Raw genomic sequence first — 24,201 nt, forward strand, 5'->3', positions numbered from 1 at the left:
TGAGCGCCTGGCGGTGGCTGTTTCCTAAGTGAGCAACCCGTCCTGCTCGAGCCTGGGGGACGCGCCCCAGGGTGGGCAAGGGCAGCGGCTTCTGCGCCCCCACGTCCCTCCCCCGGCCGGCTGGGCGCTCGCGGGTCGGTCAGGAGCTCGGCCCCGCAGGGCAGAGAGCGGAAGGCGGGCTGCCCGGAGGCCGGTGCTCGGGGGACTGCGGCCGCCTTCCGGGAGCCGGCCCCACGTGGCGGCGTTGACCCACGGCGTGGGTCCCTCCCGTGGGCGTTTCTGTTCTCTAGGCTGGGGGCGAGGGGACTCGAGAATGTTTGGAGCACAGCCCCGGGCGGCAGGCGGGGTCTGTCTCCCTTGCTGCTGCTGCGCCTGTGGTTGCCGGGGATCCGCCTCTGAGAAACGCGGGGCCGCGGCACCTGCTTTATAAGTGTTGGTGGACCCGAGAGGTTCATCCTCTGCAGCGCCTGGGGCTGTGCCTGGCCCCTAGGAAGTGATCGAGGGCCCAAGCTATAGTGATAAGCGGTGACAATTTCCATCTCTCTCGCTGCATTCCCACAATTCTCACCGAGTCCAAATGTGTATTATCCTTACAGTACTTATGCGTTCATTCGTTCAATGTATCGAGCACCTGCTCTGTACCAGGCTATGTTCCCTATGGACATTCCATGATTCTAAACAGCCCATGATTCTAGACATATTATCTAACCCAATTCTTTTCATGTCTATCGTGGCTTAATTTATCCTTGGATGTAACTGGTCAGAGGAGCATAAACCTGCTGATGGTTCATTCTGGAAGAGCCAAGACTTGATTTGGTGATATCTGTCCCCACAAGTTAACAATTCCCCAGTTTTAGATACTGGATGAGGCTGTGAGTGTTCCTTGTTTTACTCCTGGTTTTCTTTTCCAGGAAAACATATAAACTATCTTGAGTGGATTGGAAATATTTTCTCTTTGTACATATGTAAGTGTATCTACCTGTGCACCCACATATGTTTGATATTGAATTAAACCATAAAGCAGAGTATGTAGATTAACTTCAGTACTTTGATCAGTTTATTCGGCGTTAGGATCATGTAGGAACAGAATCCTCAACTTTCATTGGAATTTTATTTTTAATTTTTTTTTTTAACGTTTGTTTATTTTTGAGAGAGCACGGCAGAGACAGAGAGGGAGACAGAATCTGAAACGGGCTCCAGGTTCCGAGCCATCAGCACAGAGCCCAGCCTTGGGCACGGTGAGATCGTGACCTGAGCTGAAGTCAGATACTTAACCGACTGAGCCACCTAGGCGACCCTTTACATTTTTTTTAAAAACAAAAATATCTAAGACGTAGTGAACACTGCCGTGTCTCAGCTGTTGTTCAAGTCTTTGCAGCTAGCACGTCTTTGTCAGGTGGGTACAATTGTCCCCATTGTAAGGGTGGGGGAGCTGAGGCACAGATCAGTTGAAAAGCTTGCCTGAAGTTCTCTCGTTTTGAATGATGGACCCTGGATTCAAGCCCACGTAGCCTGACCCCAGAAACTGATTTCCGAGCCTTGAACTTAAAGCTTCACTCGTGGTTAAATGAATTCTCTCTTTTTAAGACTCACTGAGAATTAATGCTAACAGATCTAGAGAAGTCTCTTTCGTATGTGTGGATATTGGTGGAGACTTAAAAAAGATTGTGAGGGAGAATTAATGCCTGTGGTGTACTAGTTAATTAAAAAGAAAATCCCTTTTTTCTGTTTTTGTTCTTTTTTTTTTTCTTTTTTCAGTGTAATTGTTACAGGTGACGCATATGCCTCAAAGTGATGAGGAGGTTTTTGCTGCTCTATGCTACGCAGCAGGGACAGGCAAAGGCCATAGCAGAGGAGATCTGTGAAAAAGCATTTGTGCATGGATTTTCTGCAGATCTTCACTGTATCAGTGAGTCAGATAAGGTAAGTGGTTTCTCATGTGGTTTTTATCGTGTGTTTTGTGCCTGCAGTATTTTGGTTGGAAGGGAATGTTAAACAGCAAAGCAAGGTGCTGAATGCCACCATAATCCTTTTCTCCCTCACCACATTCAGAAATTTATTTTATCAACCGTGTTGTAAGATTTCTGCCATTTTTTTTAAGCATATAAGTGTATGTTTGAATTAGACTAAACTGTCCCCCAAATCGAAGCAAGTAACTATTAACCGTAAGCAGAAGTCGTAATGCTTGCCTTGGTTTTCTTGGTTCTTGGGGTGGCTTTGCCAACAAATGAGACGTGTTTGCGTGCACGTGTGTGCTTTCCAACTCACAAATCCCATGTCTCAAAATAAAGACTTGGCATTCATGTCAGAGTTCCTGCAAATGAAGGGCCATGGAATTTTTTTCAAGTTTATTTATTTTTGGGAAAGAGCAAGTCATGGGCTCGTGCACAAAGCCAGTGGCGGTGGGGAGGTGTGTGGAGCGGGGGAGGGCAGAGAGAGAGACAGAGACACAGAATCCGAAGCAGCTCCAGGCTTCGAGCTGTCAGCGCAGAGCCTCTGCGGGACTCGAACTCACTAACAGCGAGATCATGATCTGAGCTGAAGTTGGATGCTCAACCGACTGAGCCGCCCAGGCGCCCCAAGGACCATATAATTGTTCTGTGGAATAAAATTTAAAGTCGAAGTGGAAGGATCTAGAGAAGATTTGGCTTCTTTAGGTCAAGGACTGCTTATTTTTACGTTCAGTCTCTCCAGAAGTTCATACTTTAGGTTATGTGAGATCATAACACACGTATATTCTTCTCTCAGTTTGTGGGATTGAGTCCTGCAGTTTTCCTGTTTTATACAGTCCGGTTCATAGCAACTAACAGCTTTTTATACCAGCACAAGATGATGTACCAGCCACTCATGAGTCAAATTTAGCTTAGTATTTTAAAAGTTACCCTGCCGGTACACTCAAGTTCATAAGCTCCTCTGTCCTTTCCCACGTCTCTGGTTCAGAAGACTAGACTGTCGGCAGCACACTTGAATTATAAACTCTGCTCATAGGAGAGCCACCTGGTTCCTTCATGTGTGAGGGCCAAGGTGAGCCAGCAGGGAGCATCCTGGAGGACACCGCCAATCAGCAGGTTCTGTAATCCTGTGGTTACTTCAGAGTTGGTGTAGCGGATGCCACATGATAGAATAGGAACAAAAACAGAGTTGTCCGCACCGTGTAACTGGCCCGGATTTGGCCCCTAGGGTCGCCTCACCACCCAAATCAGCGGCTACTTGAAAATTCAGTGAGTGTTTTAGTGCCTTGTTAGTCACGTGTGCGGTCCCAGCTGATTGACTTCTCCAGCTGTTCCTGATCCAAGTTCAAACAGATAGCTTTGTACTTCCTAGGTCGTGGTCGTCCTTTTCAAGGTGGAGTTACTTTAACAGACTGTAGGTTTAATACACAATTTGTGCCGCATCCTGTAAGCATTGAATCACCTGGAAAAACGTTAGCTCAGATCCTTGTGTCCGCCTGAGAAATAAGTGAATTCCTCAGAAGCAGCTTGGATCCGCATGCTCAGTAGAGCTCTGGAGTCATGATAGAGATGGTGAAGTGCTCTTCTTGGAATATTTAAATTTAGGTGAGAATTAGGATGAAGAAACCTGATCTGTAAGACACGGAAACGCAGATGATCTTGGCTTACCACTGATGCTATCCCCAGCCCCCCGGAGCCCTGAGGGAGTGAGGACTTAGCCAGGCTCCCTGGTGTCTGAGGAGTGGGATGTGCACCTTCCCAGAGTGACCACGCTCCGCACCCTCTCTGCCCATTAAACAACGCGCAGTACAGGTGACCGGTTCAGGATAGAGACTAAGCCAGTTGCGTGGCCGATGCGTTAAGTCGAAACTACATACAGCTGTAGATCCCTGACGTGCCTGCTTGTCTTCTAGTACGATCTGAAAACTGAAACGGCGCCTCTCGTCGTCGTCGTTTCTACGACGGGCACAGGAGACCCACCCGACACCGCTCGCAAGTTCGTCAAGAAAATCCAGGACAAGGCGCTGCCAGTGGATTTCTTTGCTCACCTGCGGTATGGATTGCTGGGTACGGACTGTATTTTGGTTCTGACTCTCCTCAGTTATTACAGGTTTGACTTCTGGTATCTGAGTGTATCCTTCAGAACCATGGTGTGTAGCTGTAGAGGTCTTGTTTTTGTTTGTTTTTTATAGAAATGTGTAAAACACGTACGTGTAAATACTGTGCTGTGTTCTGCAAATGAGTCCCCTGGCTTCACCCCACAGCAGCACCTCTCTGGGGCCAGGGGACATTTTCTGACTATCAGCGGCTAGTCTCCATCCCAAACTTGGTTAAAAATAAAAGGAATCCCTGAAGGAGCAACTTTAAATGCTGTTTTATTGTTTTTTGTGTGTTTTTTTGTTTTTTTTTAAAAACAGGCTCCCAGGTCGATCTGATTTCCCTAGGAGTCACTCCCTTAGTATGATTTCTAATCTCGGCCACATATTAGGACCAGCGAGGGGAGTTTTCCTTGAAATCTGTTACCCGGGCCCATCTCCAGTGACTCTAACTTAATTGCTTGGAGGTGGGGCCCTGGCATCAGTGGTTTTTAAAAGCTCCCAGGTGATTCTAATATGTATCCCAGGTTGGGAAACACTGGCATCTAAGTTTCTGTGAAGTATAGGTTAAAAAACTAAGATAAAGGAGCAGAAAGACCAGCTCAGCAAGATAGGACACCAGAGAGAGAATTCAGAGCCCATATTCCTGGCTTGTGATCTGTATTGTTCTTTGAATGCTCTTTGAGAATTATTTTGGGGAGGGTATCTGGTAAGGATGGATTATGCTAAGTGACTGATCAGAAATTTGAGGTTATGACGCTGACTAGGTTCTGTCTTATAGAACTTATTCAAATAAGAGGGGGGGTTAGAGTACTTACATGTTTTTATTCAAGTTTTTCTGATTTCTTTTCAAGAATGAACACATGTTGCTTTAAAAAAATTCCTTGAAAAATAGTATAGAGTGAAGCCCATCCCAACCTTTCCGGTCATTCTTAGTCCGTTTATTCCCCCCTCCCTCCAAAAGCTCCCATGTTCTTGTTGGGAAGGTACATGGAGATGATTAAGTGAGAAATTGACCATTTTAATTTTAAATTTTTAACCAAGTATGAAAATGTTAGTCCATTTTCTTACCAGGAGACACAGAAGCAGTTCCTAATTCGCCTCACACAGAAACATGGCAAGTGATTATATATTACCTGTCTCTGCTCTAGATTAGGGGTCAGTAAAATCAGTAAAGGACCAGCTGCTAAATATTTTGGGCTTTGTGGACCATGTGTTCTTTATTTTTTAAAAAATTTTTTTTTTCAACGTTTATTTATTTTTGGGACAGAGAGAGACAGAGCACGAACGGGGGAGGGGCAGAGAGAGAGGGAGACACAGAATCGGAAACAGGCTCCAGGCTCTGAGCCATCAGCCCAGAGCCCGACGCGGGGCTCGAACTCACGGACCACGAGATCGTGACCTGGCCGAAGTCGGACGCCTAACCGACTGCGCCACCCAGGCGCCCCGACCATGTGTTCTTTATAACAACTACTTCCCTCTGCTGTTGTGGCTTGATAGCTGCCATGAACACTACGTGCACAGATGGACTTGGCTGTGTTCCAGCACTTTATGTGAAGAAAGACAGCGAACGGTATTTATTTGGCTCACAGGCTGCAGTTTGCAGACCTCTCACTAGATCAGAAAAATCTGCAAAGACAGATGTTATGGTTTTTTTTTTAACGTATCTAATTCTCGTTTTAAGGTTTCCTTCCACATTAAAATTTTTTTTTTTAATGTTTATTTTTGAGAGAGACAGAGAGCAGGGGAGGGACAGAGAGGGAGGGAGACACAGAATCCAAAGTAGGCTCCAGGCTCTGAGCTGTCAACATGGAGCCTGACCCTGGGCTCGAACCCATGAATCATGAGATCATGACTAGAGCCAAAGTCGGACACTCAACCGACTGAGCCACCCAGGCGCCCCTAAGGTTTCCACATTTTTACAGATTCGCGTAAACAAACATGAACATATTTTTGTTAACAGCGGCCAAGAAGTACTTGTTTGTGTTTCGATGCATCTGATACTTTAACATGGTAAGATAGAAGACGATCGTTTGCATGCTTAGTATTACTCAAGGAAAACCTCAGAAAACGTGAAGCTATACGTTATGTATTCGTTAATCAGCATGTAGAATGTTGTTTTAAATACTCTATGTATTTGTTCTGTGTACCTTCTTTAAATCTTACGGTGCACTAACAACCCGTTTGGGCTCCTAGGGCTGGGCGATTCAGAATACACATACTTCTGTAATGGCGGGAAAATCATCGATAAGCGACTTCAGGAACTCGGTGCCCAGCATTTCTACGCCACTGGACACGCAGATGACTGCGTGGGGTAAGGACAGACTGTGCGGTTTCCGCTCAGCCCCTGCTGGTACTTGATGAAAGTCTGTGAGGTTCTAAAATGTGATGACTTTTGATTTAGCACTGAAGCTTTTATTTTGAAAGTGGTATTTTCATTTTCTTAGCTTTTTTAGCTCTAGGGCCAGAGATCAGCCGGAGCTTGATGTACTTATTCTGTTGACTTTAAGTGCCTCACTCATCTCAGTAGCTGCTACCGGAAGAAATTTGAAAAACCGCCCCAGTACCGTTATCTTTATCTTGAAGCGTGTAGGTCTTTGTGAAAGTCCACATTTTTTTTTCAGGAACTTTGATAGCACGTGCGCTTGCTTCTCTGCCGCGCGCACGGGGGTGACTGCGTGCAGGTCCTCACGTGGAGGGCGCCCGGCAGGCCACGCGTCACCAACAGAGAACACAGACCAGAGGCCTTCCCGGCACTCTGGGTGCCTAGGCTCTTTCCCTCGCCATCTTAACGGCCATTTGCCACCATGCCGGCCAGAAATAGAATTCCTGCTTCCATTAGATTATTCTCGTTTTTACAGTTCAGTATTTCACTGCATGTGCGGCCTCTCAAATCCTCTTCATGTGTCTGTTCAAAGGTCTTCTAGATGTCGTGCTCCGCCTTAGTTTATCACTTAGCCTTTGGCCGTTTTAGCCAGATTACAGCATACCCGCTTGCTTTTTCCTACTCGGTGCGTGTATTAAATTCATACTCACTTGGTTTTTCTTTATGAATAATGACAAAGTCAGCAAATGTCTTGCTTTTCTGCATAGCGCCACCTCGCACGAGTGTGGCTCCACGTAACCCACCCTTCGGGTCCGCTCCCTCCATCATTTCCTGCAGCTGCGATGCTGTGGACGCTTCCAGATCTCAGCACGCACGTTCTTAGTTGTGACAGAGCTCGACCGTGTTGCCTTGTGTCTTCACCTTTTAGTTTTGTTCCTTTATATTGGTTTTTTTTTTTTGGTGGGTTTTTTGTCAGAATCCTGTTACCTCCCATTGTTTGTCTCATAAGAGCCGTTTACTTGCTAACTTCTTCTAGAACCCATTGGGCCTTTCCCTGAGCCCATATTTTACGTCTTGTCAGGGGCATTGTTTCCCTGTGCATTTACTGGATGGAATGTTAAAATTCTTGGGGCGCCTGGGTGGCTCGGTCGGTTGAGCGTCCGACTTCGGCTCAGGTCATGATCTCACGGTCCGTGAGTTCGAGCCACGCATCGGGCTCTGTGCTGACCACTCAGAGCCTGGAGCCTGTTTCAGATTCTGTGTCTCCCTCTCTCTCTGCCCCTCCCCTGTTAATGCTCTGTCTCTCTCTGTCTCAAAAATAAATAAACGTTAAAAAAAAAAATAAAATTCTTAAGCGTATTAACCTGCATCTCTGAAACATTTAACCTAACCACCTTATTTGAACTTACCCTCGTCTAAAATTGTTTTCAAGAAGATATCCTGGCTTAGTGTACCCGTCACCACATTGATGGGTTCAGGATGCAGCGTGGGGTCCAAATCCCTGCGTCCAGATCCGGAACTATCCACCGCCTCTAGTGACCGTGAAACTTTGGTCGCGTTACTTCCCCCTCTCGTGCTACCATCTCTCCCTGTGTGAACTAGAGAATAATAGTGTGTGTTGTGGGGAGTTTTGGGGAGGACTGGATGAACTGACACAGGCTGTCCTCTTAGAAGAATGTCTGCCACGTAGTCAGTACTCCACAGACATTAGCTCTCCTGCGACGGTGTCATCGTCTCAATATCTCTGAGCCTTGAGAATGGCGTGTTCGACGGAGCGGCCGTCGTGGAACTCAGAGTTTTGGGTACTTGCTTTGCCAAAGGCTCGGAGGGGTGGATGTGGAGCGTGGAACCAAGTTTTGAGCTGTGAGCACCTAGTGAATCTAACGAGCTTATAGCCAGAGTCCTATGAAGACAGAGGCCTGGAATGTGCCTTCGCCTGCCATTTAACTTTATGAATTAGAATTTATTTGATATGTCCTTTGAGTTGTGACTAAAAATGAGAAGGAGGTTATTTCCAAGGTTCCGATCCACAAGTTTCTCAGTTCAGGAAATATATGAGATGTTACCATGGGCCTACCCTACTTTGTTTATTGGCAAATACACTACCACATTTTAAGACCTACCTATGATTCACTCAACTTTCCTAAAGGATTATTAGTTTTTTCCTTTATGTTCAGACTTGCTGCAGATTTTATCAAAAATATCCAGAACCGGTTGAAGATTTGAACTATTTATATTTAGTCAAAATAGCATTAATCTGGAGTGATTTCGTGGTAATATTCTAATCTCTAGGGGGAAAAAAAGGTCAGTAAATTAGGTGAAAAAGTGAAGTCGCATTTGAGCTATGTAATTGTCATGTGATATTAGAGTGGACTTGGATTTGGGGGGAGTTCTGTTAGCCTCGGAATTTAGCATGCCTGTTTAAAATCACAGCTGCTTAAAATAAAGATCGCCAACTATATTTTAGAAAGTTAAGAGCAATCCCATTCCTCTTACCTATTACTAAAATGGCTTCATTTCCATTCTGACATTGTTTGTGGCTGAAGTGCCGACGAACACAAAATGGTGTTTTTAACTCGATCTCAAGTGTATATTGTATTCCGAATCATTGTTATGTCTAGTGTTTTTGACCGCTTCATAGTGCTCAGCCAAATAGACTGCAGTTGCCCTAGTATTGCACATTTAAGTGGAGAACTTAGGCCTTTTTGTATTTTTTCCTTTTTTGTTACCACAATCCAGTTTAGAACTTGTGGTTGAGCCCTGGATTGACGGACTCTGGGCTGCCCTCACGAAGCATTTTACGTCCACTAGAGGAAAAGAGGAGATAAACGGAGCTCTCCAGATAGCATCGACTGCCTCCCAGAGGATGGATCCTGTGAAACCAGAATTATTGCACATTGAATCACGAGTTGAACTTCTGAGATTAGCCGACTCAGGCAGAAGGGATTCTGAGGTTCAGGAACAGAATGCAGTGAACAGAGATCAATCGAGTGCTCTGATAGCAGAGTCTGAGCCCTCACTCACCCACTCGGTTCCCCCACTGTCACAGGCCTCTCTGAACATCCCTGCCCTTCCACCAGAATATTTGCAGGTGCATCTGCACGAGTTTCTCAGCCAGGTAAGTGGCTTTACTTTATTCCTCGTGCTGTAGAATGTTAACTCACCAGGGGGTTTGTTTTGTTGTTGTTACATGACAACAGAGGGCAGCAAACTGGTCCACCACCTATCCCGGAGATAAAGCTTTGTTGGAACATGGGCCTGCCCGTCCATTCCCATGTGGTCTGCGGCTGCTTCTGTGCTACAGGGTTACGTGGTTACCGAGGCCTGAGAAGCCCAGCCCCTTTCTGGGAAAGTTTGTGTGTTGCAGAAGCGTTTGTGTTATTCCATTACCTCTGTGGTTGAAGCAGCAAATGGTTAAGAGCTCGGTTTCTCTGTTATTTTGGAGAATTCTTTGTTGCGGGTACTCAGGAAATTACATTAGCAGCTAAACTTAAAGCACTTCTTTATAGTAAAATTCCATTTCATTCCAGCATGGCTTTTTTTTCATTCCATTCCATTCCATTTCATTTCCAGCATGGCTTTTTGGTGTCTTGGGATGCTCCGTTTGGGGGATTAATTTTCTTGGCAACATCTTATAAACTTGTTTTCGCCTATATTAAGTCACTTTCTTTTGTCAAGTGTATTTTTTGTACCAATAAGGAAGTGAGTTTAAAGTAGTCTGTAAATCTGGGGGCACCTGGGTGGCTTGGTCAGTTGGGCGTCTGACTCTTGATTTCTGCACAGGTCTTGATCTCATGGTTTGCGAGATCGAGCCCCACATGGGGCTCTGTGCTGAGAGCGTGGAGCCTGCTTGGGATTCTCTATCTCCCTCTCTCTCTCTCTCTGCTCCTCCCCTGCTTATGCACACATGCTCCCTTGCTCCATCTCTCAGTATAAATAAATGAACTTAAAAAAAGTCTGTACATTTTGAGCATTAAGTTGGATAATATCTCATTTCTCGTCACTACTCTTTGGACATGCCTGGTACACATCTCCATTGAAAGCCAGTCTTTTGGGGCAGAGCCACACTCTGTCTTTAGAGTGGCTGACTGTGGAGTTGGTGCCGGCTTTCTCATGGAAACCACACCCTCATGCAGCCATCCTGATTTCTTGTTTCTTGATTTTTTATTTCAATTTTTTTGGGGGGTGGGAGGGGAGAGCATGCGTGGGGCAGAGAGGCAGAGGGAGAGGGAGAGAAAAAGATCTTAAGTTGGCTCCACACCCAGTGCAGACCCAGACATAGGGCTCAGGACTTGATCTCATGACCCTGAGATCGTGGCCTGAGCCTAAATCAAGTCGGACGCTTAACCAACAGCCACCCAGGCGCCCCTCGATTCCTTATTTTTAATGAAGCAATTTAAATACGACTTTCTGGTATATTAGAACTGTTTTCTGACACCTGATATGATGGTGGTTTTTTAACGTTTATAGCATCTCTCTGAAGCATCCAGATAAACAAGTCTTCATACATAAACAACTATTGGGTATCATTCCGCTTGATAATCGCGTGAATTGTTGACGGAGGTGATGACAGTAGGTACACGTTTCTCAGGTCTGGGAACCGACACGAGCCCCTCTAACGAACCTGGCGCACAAGTGGGTCCAGGGCCCCTGTTGCACGCTGTGGGGACGGATGCACGTGGCAGAGGCGTGTGTGAACGTGATTGCCTGACCGGGCGCTTGAGGAGGATCTAAGGAGGTGTCTGTTACAGGAAGTGTCATTAAATAAGCGTCAGTTGCTGGGGGTGTGGTTGAAAGGCTTAAAATCTCAACCGGTTAAGGGATATTTGTGTACATTGCCCAAAGGATATGCTTAGAGGATAAGGGCTTGGACAGAGATTTATTTTAGGCCATCCTCTTGGGGTTGTCACGTTAGGGAAGGGGAGAGGAGGGGAGGAGCCCTGGGAGAGCAGCCAGTCCCGCTCCACAGCACCTGTGCCCTTCCTGGGGGCTCTTGGGCTGTGGGGCCTCTGGGCTGTGGGACCGGCCATGGGACCCCTTAGCCCCCGTCACTCGGACCCCGCATGGCTGCTACCTGGTGTGTCGCCTGGTGTTGGGGTCGGAGCGGCCATCCTAGGATCCCAGGTGTGGAAGGTGCAGGCCTGCCCCAGGCTGTCCCGCTTCTCCCAGGTGAGGTGACGGACAGGACACAGGGTGTGTCCTCTGCTGGGAGGCGCAGGCCTGCCCCAGGCTGTCGGGCTCCCGGAGGTTGTACCGAGAGCGCTGGCCCCTCGGTCCTCACAGGGCGTGGGTCTTCCCTGGGATGCTCGCACACCAGCCACATGTCCCCCCATTGGGTCTGGTGGGCACCGTGGCACTGACGGGCTCGTGTGCCGTGCTGCAAGTCCAGATGTCCCGCCGTGAGCCGGATTGCCGTAACAGCCGGCCGGAGCGTTGCCACGGTCTATTCCACGTGGAAGCGTGTGGTCTTCTTTAGGGAGAGACGTGGAGAAGAGCAGACTGGCTAAGTCTGTGTCCACGCGCCGTGCGCCTGAGGCCGTGTGGATCTGATCTCTCAGAGGAAGCCATCCTGCGCGGAGGCTGAGCTGGGGCTTCCCGCTTGTTTGTGTTTCTTGTGGTTCCTCGTCGTCCTCCCCGAGGGTCCGCCTGGTCGTTGCAGGGCCCAGGTTGGCGAAGTGGATGGAGACCGTCCCTGGTCCTGTCGACTTTTAGGGATGGTATCTGTGCCTGCAGTTCCTCTCAGGATGCTGGATGTTTCCCTTTGTACCTCGTGGGGGGAGAAGGCCACGTCAAACTCACAGGCTTCCTCGTGGCCTTCCCACCACATAGCCCTGAGCCCCCCAGGGGGGGATGCCCTAGTGGGGGCGTGGGCGTGGCTTGCAGGGCAGAGGACTCACGCAGCAGGGAGTTCTTGCTCTCTGTAGGAAGAAGTAGCCACTTCTGCAGACTCAGCAGGTTCAAGGGAATCTAGGGATTCAAGATTTTGAAGCCTCACGTCCCCCTGTCAGCTGCCAGGAGGCCATTCTTTCCCTATCAGAGACAGGCCTCAGCCTTCTGTCCCGAGGCAAGAGACAGCAGCTTCTTTGGATGCCGTGGAGGATGTTCTCTGGCTTCCGTGTTTAGTTTTTAAGTGTTTTCTCAGCTTTTGCGTTTTTTTCCAGAGGTGTCAATGAAGTTTAGTAAAACCCACAACTCTACTGGCCGTATCAGTGCTATTTCCCCCTAGATCTCCAGCACCAGCTACTGTCCAGTGCATTCCCTTTCATGGTGCGCCCTCCCACTTAGCTCCCGCCTTGCCGCCTTGTGCTCTGTCTCCCCTCTGCCACCGGTGTCGTGTGCTGTTGTCAGCCAGGTGGGTGATCCAGCTCCAAACTCCCGTTTTAGCATCTTGAAGCCACTCTAACACCGGCTGTCACAGACTCGGTTCCTGTAAATCGAACTACGTGATTATTTTTAGGGTATCCCCTTGAGATCCTCACCTCGGGGAGAGGGGGGGCAGAAGCAGGAGTGGGCACGGTGAGAAGTGGGCTGCGAGGCGTTCCAGCAAAGGCCCCAGCCGATCTCACGGGGTTCTCCGGAGCTGGGATGGCCCTTCAGAGTTGGCCAGAGTTGGGGCAAAGGGACTGGGCCTTTATGGTCATCAGCTAGTCATTGTGTATGGGCTGCCTCTGAAAGGAGGCATGACCGGGGTCCCAGATGACCACGAGCCAGCTGAGGGCCGTCTGCTGACAGTGCTCCCAGCAGCCCTGCTGAAGGCTGTCTCTGGCGGGGGGCTTCTCCCGGTAGCCCTATGTCATGACTGTCAGGCTCTGAGCTCTGACGCTTTTCCCAGTTTTCCCATCTAGCCGTGTATCCAGTGTTAACTGACTAGCGTTTTGTAAGTTTCTGTCTTCAAAAGAGCTGAGGAGCATCAAGGTAGGAAAGGGGTGGAAATAGTGCAACCAATTGGATTTCTTTGTGGTTTCCCAAGACCTGGGCTCGCTAATACGGGAGCCACTGGCCATGGGTGGCCACTTAAAGTTAAATAAATGAAAGTAAGAGCTGTTTGTTAGGCACATGCGTCCGGTGGCTCCTGTGCTGACCAGGGCGGGTGCGGAACATTCCCGTCATCAGTGCCCAGCAGGCTGAAGGTTCTCAGGAACATCTCTGCAGGCGTCTTCCAGCCTTAAACCTCTGTCTTTTCCTTTACAGTCTCCCTCCTGAAATAATGCATGCACGCTGCCTCCTTTTGCACAGTTTACTTGGAAGACTGTTAGATCTTTACACGAAAATGCTGGTGCCTGATGTTTTCAATATATATCCCAGAAATGTACCTAATAACCAAGGCATTTAAGATCTGGATGAGCTATCTCTTCTGAAAGATTGAGAGGCATGTGTCTATAGCCGTTTGCCTTAGAAACAAATTCTTCAAGAGCTAGGATGTTTTCTAAGACCCTATAGATCTTACCTAGTCACTAAGTGAAGCAATGGTGAGTAAAATTGGAAATCGCATTTAGTGATATTTTATCACATTTGTCTCTCGAGGAGGAAAGCCGAGCATCTGTGACTCCCGTGGATCCAGTTTTTCAAGTTCCAATTTCAAAGGCAGTTCAGCTGACTACGAACGATGCCATCAAAACCACTCTCCTGGTGGAATTGGACATTTCAGTAAGTTCCAGAAGCTGTTTCTGAGCCCCGTGTGCTGTCGAGGGGCTGCTGGGGTCCCCACGCTTGGGAAGGAGGATGGTCTCTGACCGACACCAGGCCCGCTCATTCTCGACCCCCCATGTTTTCTCCCCACGTCCCCCCATGTTTTCTTTTCACTTTGGGGGTGTGTGGGGGTGGGGCTACAATGAGGAGGGATCTGGGAGGTGAGTTGATTGGAGAGAACAGTGGCGCCACCTACAGAGTGTCTCTCGCCTAGGAGAGAGCAGCGTCCCCTCACTCAGTAAGCCATGAAAAAACAGCAGCATCAGCCCTGAGAGAGGCAGCGGGTCGTTGGAGGGTGGTCGGGAGCAGAGCTCAGACCCGGCCGGGCACCGACTGCTTCATTCCTCGTCGTCGTGGTGGCTCTCGTGCCTTGAGAATCCGGGAAAAGTCAGGGATCCCTCCAGAAAGATGGTGATAAGTGTTCTCATGTAGTTTTAGGGGCACGTGCTGTGTCTCAGCTCCATCCACGAGCCACTGCCCGGCCCCTGCCCCAAACCACTGGCCTCCTGTGACCTCAGGGCCGGAGGCTCCAGAGTCCCTCAGCTGTGTATTTCGGTGGGGGTTCCGGGAGTGCTTTCAGAAAAGGGAGTCAGGGCCGTCTGTAGATTTTGCCGAACTTCTGATAGGAAGAGAGAAATGACAGGCATCAAAACTAAGTGGTTTTGCTGGCACACGATTGAGTAGTTTCGCGTTCCTTTGGAAGTGTTGTCGAATGTTCTGTGTATACCAAAACGTTTTCTTTTTCATTCTGTGTTACGCTCTCGTCATAAAATGGCGAGGGTTGGCCGGTAGGTGGGTTCACGCTGTGTCCCTCACTGGCCGGGGATGTGAGCACGTGTGGTCAGAGGCTCTCCGGATCTGTGTCACTCTGTGAATCGCTGTGGGGGGCACGTGGATCTTCCAGTCTGCGTTCATTCCCAGCAGCAAAGCCGAGTGCTGTAACGTTTTCTGCTGAGTAAGGAAGAAATACAATGTCTCTCCTGCCCTCGTTCTTCCCCAAAAGAAAAAAACTAAAGGAAATCGAGGACCAATGCAGACAGCCTCAAGAAGTTTCTCTCACTCATTATATGCGTGTTTGCCTGAGAGGGAATTTTACGTTGATGATGAAAACATTTACTGAGTCACCTTAAATGAGAAAGCTTTTAACATTGTAAAAAATACTCAAATGGTCGAAACAAAACTCTGGGTAACTATGGAAGTTTTTTTCTTTAAAGTAACTCCTGAGGCCCCTGGCTGGCTCAGTCCATGGAGCATATGACTCTTGATCTCGGAGTTGTGAGTTGGAGCCCTGCGTGGGGTGTATAGGTTACTTTAAAATTTAAAAAAAAAAAAAAAAAAAAAGTAACTCCTAATAAAAGGTTTGTTCAGTTGGGCTTATTTTTTGAAGTTAGAATCATTTTGTTTGTAGTTCCTATTTTGAAATGAGAATATAATAAAAACATATTTTTGTTACCCCACGGCTCAAACACTTAACTCATGTGCTTTTTTTTTCTTCCATGTTGGTTCTTCTCTAGAAAACAGATTTTTCCTATCAGCCTGGAGATGCCTTCAACGTGATCTGTCCCAACAGTGATTCTGAGGTTCAACACCTACTCCAAAGACTGCGGCTCACAGACAGAAGAGAGCACTGTGTCGTCTTGAAAATTAAGGGTGACACAAAGAAGAAAGGTACAGCCCCGATCTGTTATTTCTTCAGGTGTCATTGGACCAACGCATGGGAGGTGACCAGTGCAAGGCCCTCCTTCCCCAACCCTGTGTGATGGCTGCACAGGTGGCCTGAGGCCTGGCGCCCCATCAGTGGGTGGGACACGGGCACGTGCTGGCCTGCCAGTTTCTTAACTTTTACACCCATCACACGGGGTGGGATGATCATGCATTTTCTGCTTACTGGGACACTGCTGGACAGGACACGTGAGTGTAACCGAGTCTGTTCGTTGGCTTTCTGCCCTTAGCATTATTTTGTTGTGGAGTTCTACGAGAGTTGTCCTACAGTAAACTTTTATTATATGGACCTTTTTAAGGTTTTCTTATAATGTGTATTTGTCATAGCATATTTATTGCTTATTTAGTATATAAAAATAGTTTTCCATAATTAAGGGGCATTATGTGTTTTTTCAGTTGTTTGCCTAGAATCTTGAACTGGAGTTTCATCAATTCTAAAATTCTTTTTGAGAAGAATATGCATTGTTAATGGACAAGAGCCATATTTTGGTTTTTGGTTTTGGTTGTTTTTTTTGTTTGTTTGTTTTGGTCCTTGGCTTTGGATAATTTCCTTCTTGTTTGGTATACCTAGATTTGGTAGGTGTGGCTAATAATACTATTGAATTTATAATTCTTTTATTTATTTATTTTTGCAAAGTGGATTTTTTTTCCCTGTAAACATTTTGGGAAAATTTTTTGACTGGATAAACATTGCCACAAATCCTATTGTACCTTGCTAGCACGGTAACGTAAAGAATACAGGTAATTGTGTTTTTAAGGATGCAAAAACATTCTATTCTTTATTTTTTGTGTCATGAACTCTTTCCTGTGTGCCTGAAAAGGAGCAGCCTTACCCCAGCACATCCCTGAGGGACGCTCTCTCCAGTTCATTCTCACCTGGTGCCTTGAAATAAGAGCAGTTCCTAAGAAGGTACTTCTCTTTGGGTGACTGTTTGCAAGTATACTTAGCTCTGTGTATCTGCCCTTTGAAGGCTTAGAAGATACGGCGTTCAGGGCATCTTTTCAAGAGTTTCCAAGCGTGTATGGTATTTGTCATGGACAAATATTTTTGGGGTTGTGCTTATATTGAAATTTTGTGTTTTCTGTTGAAATGACATTTTTCTTATTCTTACCAGCCGTTAACTTGATGTGACACGTTAATCAGCGATTAAGGTGACCCCAGATGACCTTGTGTTCTACTGCACAGGGACACCTTTTCTAATTGATGACAGGAAGCTTATGAGGGTGCAGTCCTGTTTAATGTTGGGGTCTCTTCTGGGTGAAAGCACACAGTCACCTACTGTTAAATCAGAATTAAAGGATTCGGGTAGGTTACGGATGTCTAGATGAATGTGCAGAGAGAATGATCCACTAGGTGTCAGTAGGGTGCCGGGAGCTGCGTTTCGAAGATGATCGCACCTGATTTCTTCCAACCGCGTCCCTACACAGATCCAAATGGGGAAACTTTGCCGGCCGCACTTTGCCAGTGAGCATGGGTGGTGCCTCCATCAGGGTGCCCTCCACAATGCCATTTCTGCTCTCTGTCGTATTCGTCGTTTGTTGCATGCAGCCTTTGGGAAGCAAACTCCTTTAGAGAGAGGCTCAGCCCTGGATGTAATTTGAGTACATTTAGAATTCACTGTGATGAGAACTTCCTGATTAAACACAGTACGTTTCACAATTTAGTTCAGCTCTACCTTTCCATACAGCGAATATACATAAACATATTTTTCCTTACTATAAAAGTAACATTCTCACTGTAAAAATTCTGGACACAAAAATGAGTAACTCAGGAGCTCGTGTACCCCAGCGTGGGAAGGTATCCTGCCTGCGACCCGTGCAGAGAAGTGGGGTGCTCGTTCACCTCACATGGTTTCCGAGGGCTCGGTGTGTGTTTGGCCCTGTGCCTGGCATCGTGAAGAAGGCTTGCAGGGTGTTAGTCCCAGGATAGTTCAGGCAGGGCTCCTGAGCTGAGCCACTGGAAACCCGTGACCCCTCACGAGAGGAGGGACCTCGTCCTTCCTGTTGGGGGGTCCAGGGCACGAGGTGCTTGAGCCATGGGGTGACAAGTAGGAGTGTCTGTTAGCATCTCATTTAGCACTGGAAACAGAGGACTCGCTTACTTGCTTTGTCCCTAAAGAACCCTGGAGTGGTGACAGCTGTATGTGCCATTTAACGGGTGTATGTCCTTAAGAACCATCTATATGTATGTCATGGTCCGAATACGTGGAAACCGGAAGTCGTCACTAGCAAGTTTGGTCTTTTGTCCGAGAGTTTGGACTTGGCTCTTTGAGGCTTGGGATTCAGGATGTCATTGCTTGGCTTTCTTCGTTTCTGTTCTCCTCCTCTTTCTGCAGTGAGTCTGAGGTGACTCAGAGAGTCCGTGTGCAGGAGGCTTCTCGATGCTCTGGCCCTGCCTGTCTTTGCAGCCTTTGTCCTGCGCCCCCATTTCCCTGCGTGCTAGTGAACACGGCATGGCCCCGGAGAGCATGCTTTTGCCGGCCGCCTGTGCCTTTGCGGAACTGCTGGCCGCTTCGCCCTCCTGACCGTCTCTTCCACGGGGCCAGCTGTCGGCCCAGGCTTGCGTTCCGGGACACCCTGGCTGCCGAAGCCCCTATCGGGGTAGTTGGCCTCCTGAGCTCTCTCACGAGCTGGGAACCCTTAGGGCAGAGCAGGGGTCGTGCCCAGTGCCTCTTGTATAAGGGACTTACCGGTTAGCAGATGAGAGAAGTCTAGCTTGTGGTCATCGGCTAAGACAAGAACAGGTATTTTGTCTCGAGTTAAAATGAGGAGTTAACGAGACTCCTGATCACTGTTACTCGAGTACACCAGACGTGACATCTGAGGTCGAACTTGGGACTGAATCCCATTGGTTTGGGAAACAGGAAAGGTGACCGAAAGTAGAACGTGGGAGGGCACTTTCTTGAGCAGGCTGAATGAAAGCACATAGGTGCCAGCCAAGTTCTCTCTCCTGATCGCACACCTAGGTGCGTGACCGGGCGCGTCCCCGGGTGACCAGGCGCGTCCCCGGGTACGTACTGACGGAAGATTCGCGCAGCCTGGCCCCACGTGGTACTTTCAGCCTGCTTCCTCTTCTGGCCGCAGGCGATGCTGAGAGCCCTGGCGGAACACGCGGCCGGCCCAGACAGGCGCAGGCTGCATGAGCTGTGCAGCAGGCAGGGCGCCGCCGACTACAGCCGCTTCGTGCGGGACGCCCACACCGGGCTGCTGGACCTCCTGCTGGCTTTCCCATCCTGCCAGCCTCCGCTGGCGCTCCTGCTCGGTGAGTGCTCCTGGCCCTGCACCCCAGGGGCCCTCCGGTGTGTGCTCCCCGGCCCTGTGCCCCAGGGGCCCTCCCATCAGTGCTCCCCACCCCTGCGCCAAGGGCCCTCCCGTGAGTGCTCCCGGCCCTGCGCCCCAGGGGCCCTCCTGTGAGTGCTCCCAGCCCTGAGCCCCAGGGGCCCTCCCGTGAGTGCTCCCCGGCCCTGCGCCCCAGGGGCCATCCCGAGAGTGCTCCCCGGCCCTCCGCCGCAGGGGCCCTCCCATGAGTGCTCCCCACCCCTGCGCCAAGGGCCCTCCCGTGAGTGCTCCCGGCCCTGCGCCCCAGGGGCCCTCCTGTGAGTGCTCCCAGCCCTGAGCCCCAGGGGCCCTCCCGTGAGTGCTCCCCGGCCCTGCGCCCCAGGGGCCATCCCGAGAGTGCTCCCCGGCCCTCCGCCGCAGGGGCCCTCCCATGAGTGCTCCCCACCCCTGCGCCAAGGGCCCTCCCGTGAGTGCTCCCGGCCCTGCGCCCCAGGGGCCCTCCCGTCTGTCTGGCAGGTGGCAGGTGGGAGCGCGTCTCTGGGAGGGAGCCTCTGTGTCGGGGTCTTCCTGGAAGTGGGAAGAACCCCACTGCCACAATGTTTATTTCCTTACTCCGTCCTTCTGCCATCATCACAATCGTCTGAGCTTCCTTGCAGCCAGTGGTCATTCTCCTTCTTTGGATTGGCCTTCAGCATCTTTTCTATTCATTCAGCTATGGTTTGGAAAGTTTTTTTGGTCAGATTTTACCGAAAAAGGAGTTTCCCGAAGGAAACCAGGTTTTTCAAAGCTGATAGGCATCAGGTGTACGTGACAGAGGTTAAGGAGGTGGGTGCTCTCTGTGCAGAACACAGAGGTGTCGCCGCTGGGCACGTCCAGTTCAGGGCGCTCCCAGGGCAGCAGGGGCCCCCCGTGTCGTACCGGCACGTGCCGCCTCGTGCAGGGAGCCTCCGGGCTTGAGGCTTGGGTGAACTAGCCACAAAATGTCCAAATGTAGGATTACCTTGATTTTCATCCACACTGTCTCTTGGGGTCTTTGTTCCAACAGAAGAGAGAAGACCTCCCTGAGGAACTGTGTGTCAGGGAGGGACTTTCTGCAGCCTCCGTGGGGACCACAGACGTTTAGCAGGGATGGTGACGGAGAAGTGTGCAGGAGTCTTAGATGCGTAGTACTTTCCTGTGCTTGTAGTTTTGTCCTCTCCTAGCTGTTTTCCTCTGCTGATAACTAGTAAAACCTTCAGAATTGCATTATCTTTGGTTCCAGGAAAACGTATATCCTGCTTCTCACTGTTAGGCCGCAAGGTGCCCCACTGTCCCGCAGAATTAGCTGTGTGCTCCTCTATAAGTCAGTTCCTGCTTTATTTCCCTTCTTCTTTTTTTAAGTTTATTTATTTTGAGGGTTTTGAGGGAGAGAGAATACATGTGCATGAGTGGCGAGCAGGGCAAGGGCAGAGATAGAGAGAGAGAGAGAGAGAGAGAGAGAGAGAATCCCAAGCAGACTCCACACCCAGCGTGGAGCCCGATGCGGGGCACAGTTTTACGAACCGTGAGATCATGACCTGAGCGGAAATCAAGAGTCGGACATTCAACTGGCGCCTTTTTCCCTTTTTCTTAGTACTCCTTTTCCTTGTGCTCAAAACGGTGAAGTTTCTGAGCGAGGCAGCTCCTCCCACTTCCCCGTATTCAAAGGGACGCTCCTCCCCTTCCCAGTGGAGTCTGTGGAGGGAGAACGGGGGTTGGGAGAATAACCAGAACATGTGTAGACAAACTGTAAGAACTCTTGTAAAGCTCCCCAGCATATGAGAATAGGTTTCTGTTCTTTTCACCGATTTGCTGTCTTTTAATTTTGTATAGCATTTATGTAAAAAATGAGTAAAGGCATTGAGGCTTAAAAAATTAGATTATTGGGGCGCCTGGGTGGCTCAGTCGGTTGAGTGTCCGACTTCGGCTCAGGTCATGATCTCACAGTTGGTGAGTTCGAGCCCCGCATCGGGCTCTGTGCTGACAGCTCAGAGCCCGGAGCCTGCTTCGGATTCTGTGTCTCCCTCTGTCTCTGCCCCTCCCCCGTTCAGGCTCTGTCTCTCTCTGTCTCAAAAATGAATAAACATTAAAAAATTATTTTCCAGCTTCTTTAAAGAAATTGAATGTATCTAAAGCTTATATTATGTTGAGCCCTTTTTAAGCCTTATTCTGTTATTAAATTTTAGAACAGGTCTTTCCCAGTTTTTACTGGAGAACTCCTAAACGTATAACGTTGAACACAAAAAGTTTCAGAGTTTGTTAGTGGACAGTTAGGTATTCAAGTAGTGAATCTTTTTTTTTTTTTTTTGTGAAATTTATTGTCAAATTGGTTTCCATACAACACCCAGTGCTCATCCCAAAAGGTGCCCTCAATACCCATCACCCACCCTCCCCTCCCTCCCACCCTCAAGTAGTGAATCTTTGACTTTTTTTTAAGTTTATTTACTTTGAGAGAAAGGGAGAGTAGGGAAGGGGGTGTGTGGGTGTGGGGGAGAGAGAGAATGACAGAGAGAGGGAGAGAGAGAGAATCCCAAGCAGGCTCTGTGCTGCCAGTGCAGGGCCCAGCTCGGGCCTCAGACTCACAAACCATGAGCCATGACCTGAGCCCAAATCAAGAGTTGGTTGCTTAATCGACTGAGCCACCCAGCTGCCCCTGACTCTTTGACCGACTTTTTTTTTTTTTTTTTTTTAACGTTTTTTTTTTTTTTTTATTTTTTTTTGAGACAGAGAGAGACAGAGCATGAATGGGGGAGGGTCAGAGAGAGAGGGAGACACAGAATCCGAAACAGGCTCCAGGCTCTGAGCAGTCAGCACAGAGCCTGACACGGGGCTCGAACTCACATACCGTGAGATCGTGACCTGAGCCAAAGTCGGACGCTTAACCGACTGAGCCACCCAGGCGCCCCTGACCGACTTTTAAAAGAGCACCAATGTATTTGGAAACCGCTGGGTTCTGGATAACTTAAAGGTTTTACCACTACGTTCCCATTTTCTTCTTACTATATAAATATAAGAAGGAAAAATATTTCAAGCCTAAGTATTTCCCATAATCCTTAACACCCTTAATCTTTTGGGAGTCATGATCTTATTTGAAATATGAAAACTCTGGACACTTCTCAGAAAACTGCACACACATAGCGAATTTAATGAGTTTCTTGATTCTGAAGCCCCTTCATGGATGCTTCTATTATCCTTTGGGTTAAGAAGCTAGCCTTAGAAAGACACACTGATTTCCAGTTAAAGGAATGCCACGTGTCTGGTTTTTAATGTGAGGAATTGGAAAAAGTATTCAGTCATAATTTGCTTAGTCACAGTGAATTTACACATGCTCTAAAATATGATTTAGAATGGGAGAGAGCCAAAGCCTAAGAGACTCTTAAAACCTGAGAACAAACTGAGGGTGGATGGGGAGTGGGAGGGAGGGGAGGGTGGGTGATGGTCACTGAGGAGGGCACCTTTTGGGATGAGCACTGGGTGTTGTATGGAAACCAGTTTGACAATAAATTTCATATACTGAGAAGTAAAAAATAAAAAAAAGTTATGATTTAAATGCAAACATGTTATTTTGGGTATTCGAAATAAAAAATAGGCATCAAACTCAGACTTGAATTTTGACAAACCCTTACATATAATTTTTTTTTCAGTAGCAGTGAATTCATTGCTTGTTTTCATTTTCTTTTTTCTAGAGCATCTTCCTAAGCTCCAGCCCAGACCATATTCGTGTGCGAGGTACTGATATTTACTAACACATAGCATGTCTCTCCCAAAATACTGTGAATCTCCGACTTCTAAATCCTTACTAGTTCCAAATTCACCCGGTAGAAGTTTAACCTGATTTGTGGAAGACAATAGCAGGGACACGATAGGGAATGAAGGAGACCCGTCTTGGGACTCTGGTCCTGCAGGAGCACAACCACATTTAGTCCCTGGGCTGCAACCACATTCCCCCACGTGAGGCCACAGTTGCCCGGGCCTCACCTGCTGCCTGGAGTGCTGGGCCAGGCCACCTTCGCTGGGTAGCAGAGGCCGCCAGTGAAGAGATGAAAGGTTGCAGAGATCTTACGGAGTCTCGAAGCAAACAGGGAGTTGGAATCTCACAAGATGGGGGGCAGGAGGGGGGGAGCTTTTAAGGAGCAACAGATCGCTTTTCCCTGAGGAGTTAGAAGGCAGCTTAGAGCCCAGAAGGAAACCTCTCTGTGTCCAGTAAGAAAGGCTGAGTGTAGCCTGGATGATCAGTCCTGTTACAAAGTTTAAAAGTAACCTGTGTGTCTCTGCAGCTCAAATCTGTCTCACCCGGGGAAGCTTCATTTCGTTTTCAACGTCGTGGAGTTTTTGTCTCCCACCACGATGGAGGTCCTGCGGAGGGGCGTGTGCACAGGCTGGCTGGCCATGGTGGTCGCGTCCATCCTTCGTCCAGACACGCAGGTGTCCCCTGCAGAAGGCGGGCCAGCCCCTGCTCCTGAGGTACTGGGAATGTGCAGTGTGGGCGTTCTTAAAATGCTGTTTACCTGATTCGAAAAAACAACGTGGTCTTCCCTGGCATCGTCCGTTACTGTGCAGTTTATTCAAGGGAAAATTTTTGCCGTACTTGAATTTTAGAATCTCTTTCCTGGGAAGTCAGGAAAACATTACCTGCGTTCCATGTCTCTCTCAAATATTTAAAGTATGAATTTTGTAAAATACAGTCTTTTCTCCTTCCTTGTCCTGTTCGTAGAAAAGAAGGCCTTTCCTGCCAGTTGGCACAGGAAGAGTCCAGGACCATACTGAAGGCTGGTGTTGAGGTGTGCAGGCCAGAGCCTGTGTCCCAGATAAGTCCTTAACTTGGAGTCAGTCGACACCCAGAGATTAATTTTATAGCCTTTAGTTTTGGGGTACTAGAGGTTGTTTTTTTTTTTTTTGTTTTTTTAATTTTTTTTAATGTTTATTTACTTTTGAGAGAGAGAGCACAAAGAGGGGAGAGACAGAGAGAGAGGGAGACAGAATCCAGAGCAGGCTCCAGGCTCCACGCTTTCTGCACAGGGCCTGATGTGGGGCTCGAACCCATGAATTGTGAGATCGTGACCTGAGCTGGAGTCAGACGCCCACCTGACTGAGCCACCCAGGCACCCCTAGGGTACTA

The 24,201-nt window shown here is 48.4% G+C and overlaps 1 protein-coding gene across 3 annotated transcripts in view; it reads left to right on the plus strand.

The window, feature by feature from the left end:
• Window positions 1-24,201, plus strand: part of MTRR (5-methyltetrahydrofolate-homocysteine methyltransferase reductase) — a 31,879-nt gene that overhangs the window by 127 nt on the left and 7,551 nt on the right. For 2 of the 3 annotated variants that reach the window (XM_086675855.1, XM_025924414.2), the window contains exons 2-11: window positions 1,759-1,923; window positions 3,866-4,019; window positions 6,245-6,362; window positions 9,114-9,492; window positions 13,899-14,021; window positions 15,578-15,731; window positions 16,607-16,695; window positions 18,870-19,047; window positions 22,769-22,811; window positions 23,360-23,546. In XM_086675855.1, coding sequence (XP_086531981.1) covers window positions 1,795-1,923; window positions 3,866-4,019; window positions 6,245-6,362; window positions 9,114-9,492; window positions 13,899-14,021; window positions 15,578-15,731; window positions 16,607-16,695; window positions 18,870-19,047; window positions 22,769-22,811; window positions 23,360-23,546 — 1,554 coding nt within the window. In that variant the 5' untranslated portion in view covers window positions 1,759-1,794. Of the gene's footprint in view, window positions 1-40; window positions 966-1,758; window positions 1,924-3,865; window positions 4,020-6,244; window positions 6,363-9,113; window positions 9,493-13,898; window positions 14,022-15,577; window positions 15,732-16,606; window positions 16,696-18,869; window positions 19,048-22,768; window positions 22,812-23,359; window positions 23,547-24,201 lie in introns of those variants that run through there. The other variant, XM_086675850.1, reaches the window with a different exon arrangement.

The sequence above is a fragment of the Puma concolor genome, chromosome A1, assembly GCF_028749965.1.
Source record: "Puma concolor isolate L17-30 chromosome A1, mPumCon1.1.hap2, whole genome shotgun sequence".
NCBI lineage: Eukaryota > Metazoa > Chordata > Mammalia > Carnivora > Felidae > Puma > Puma concolor.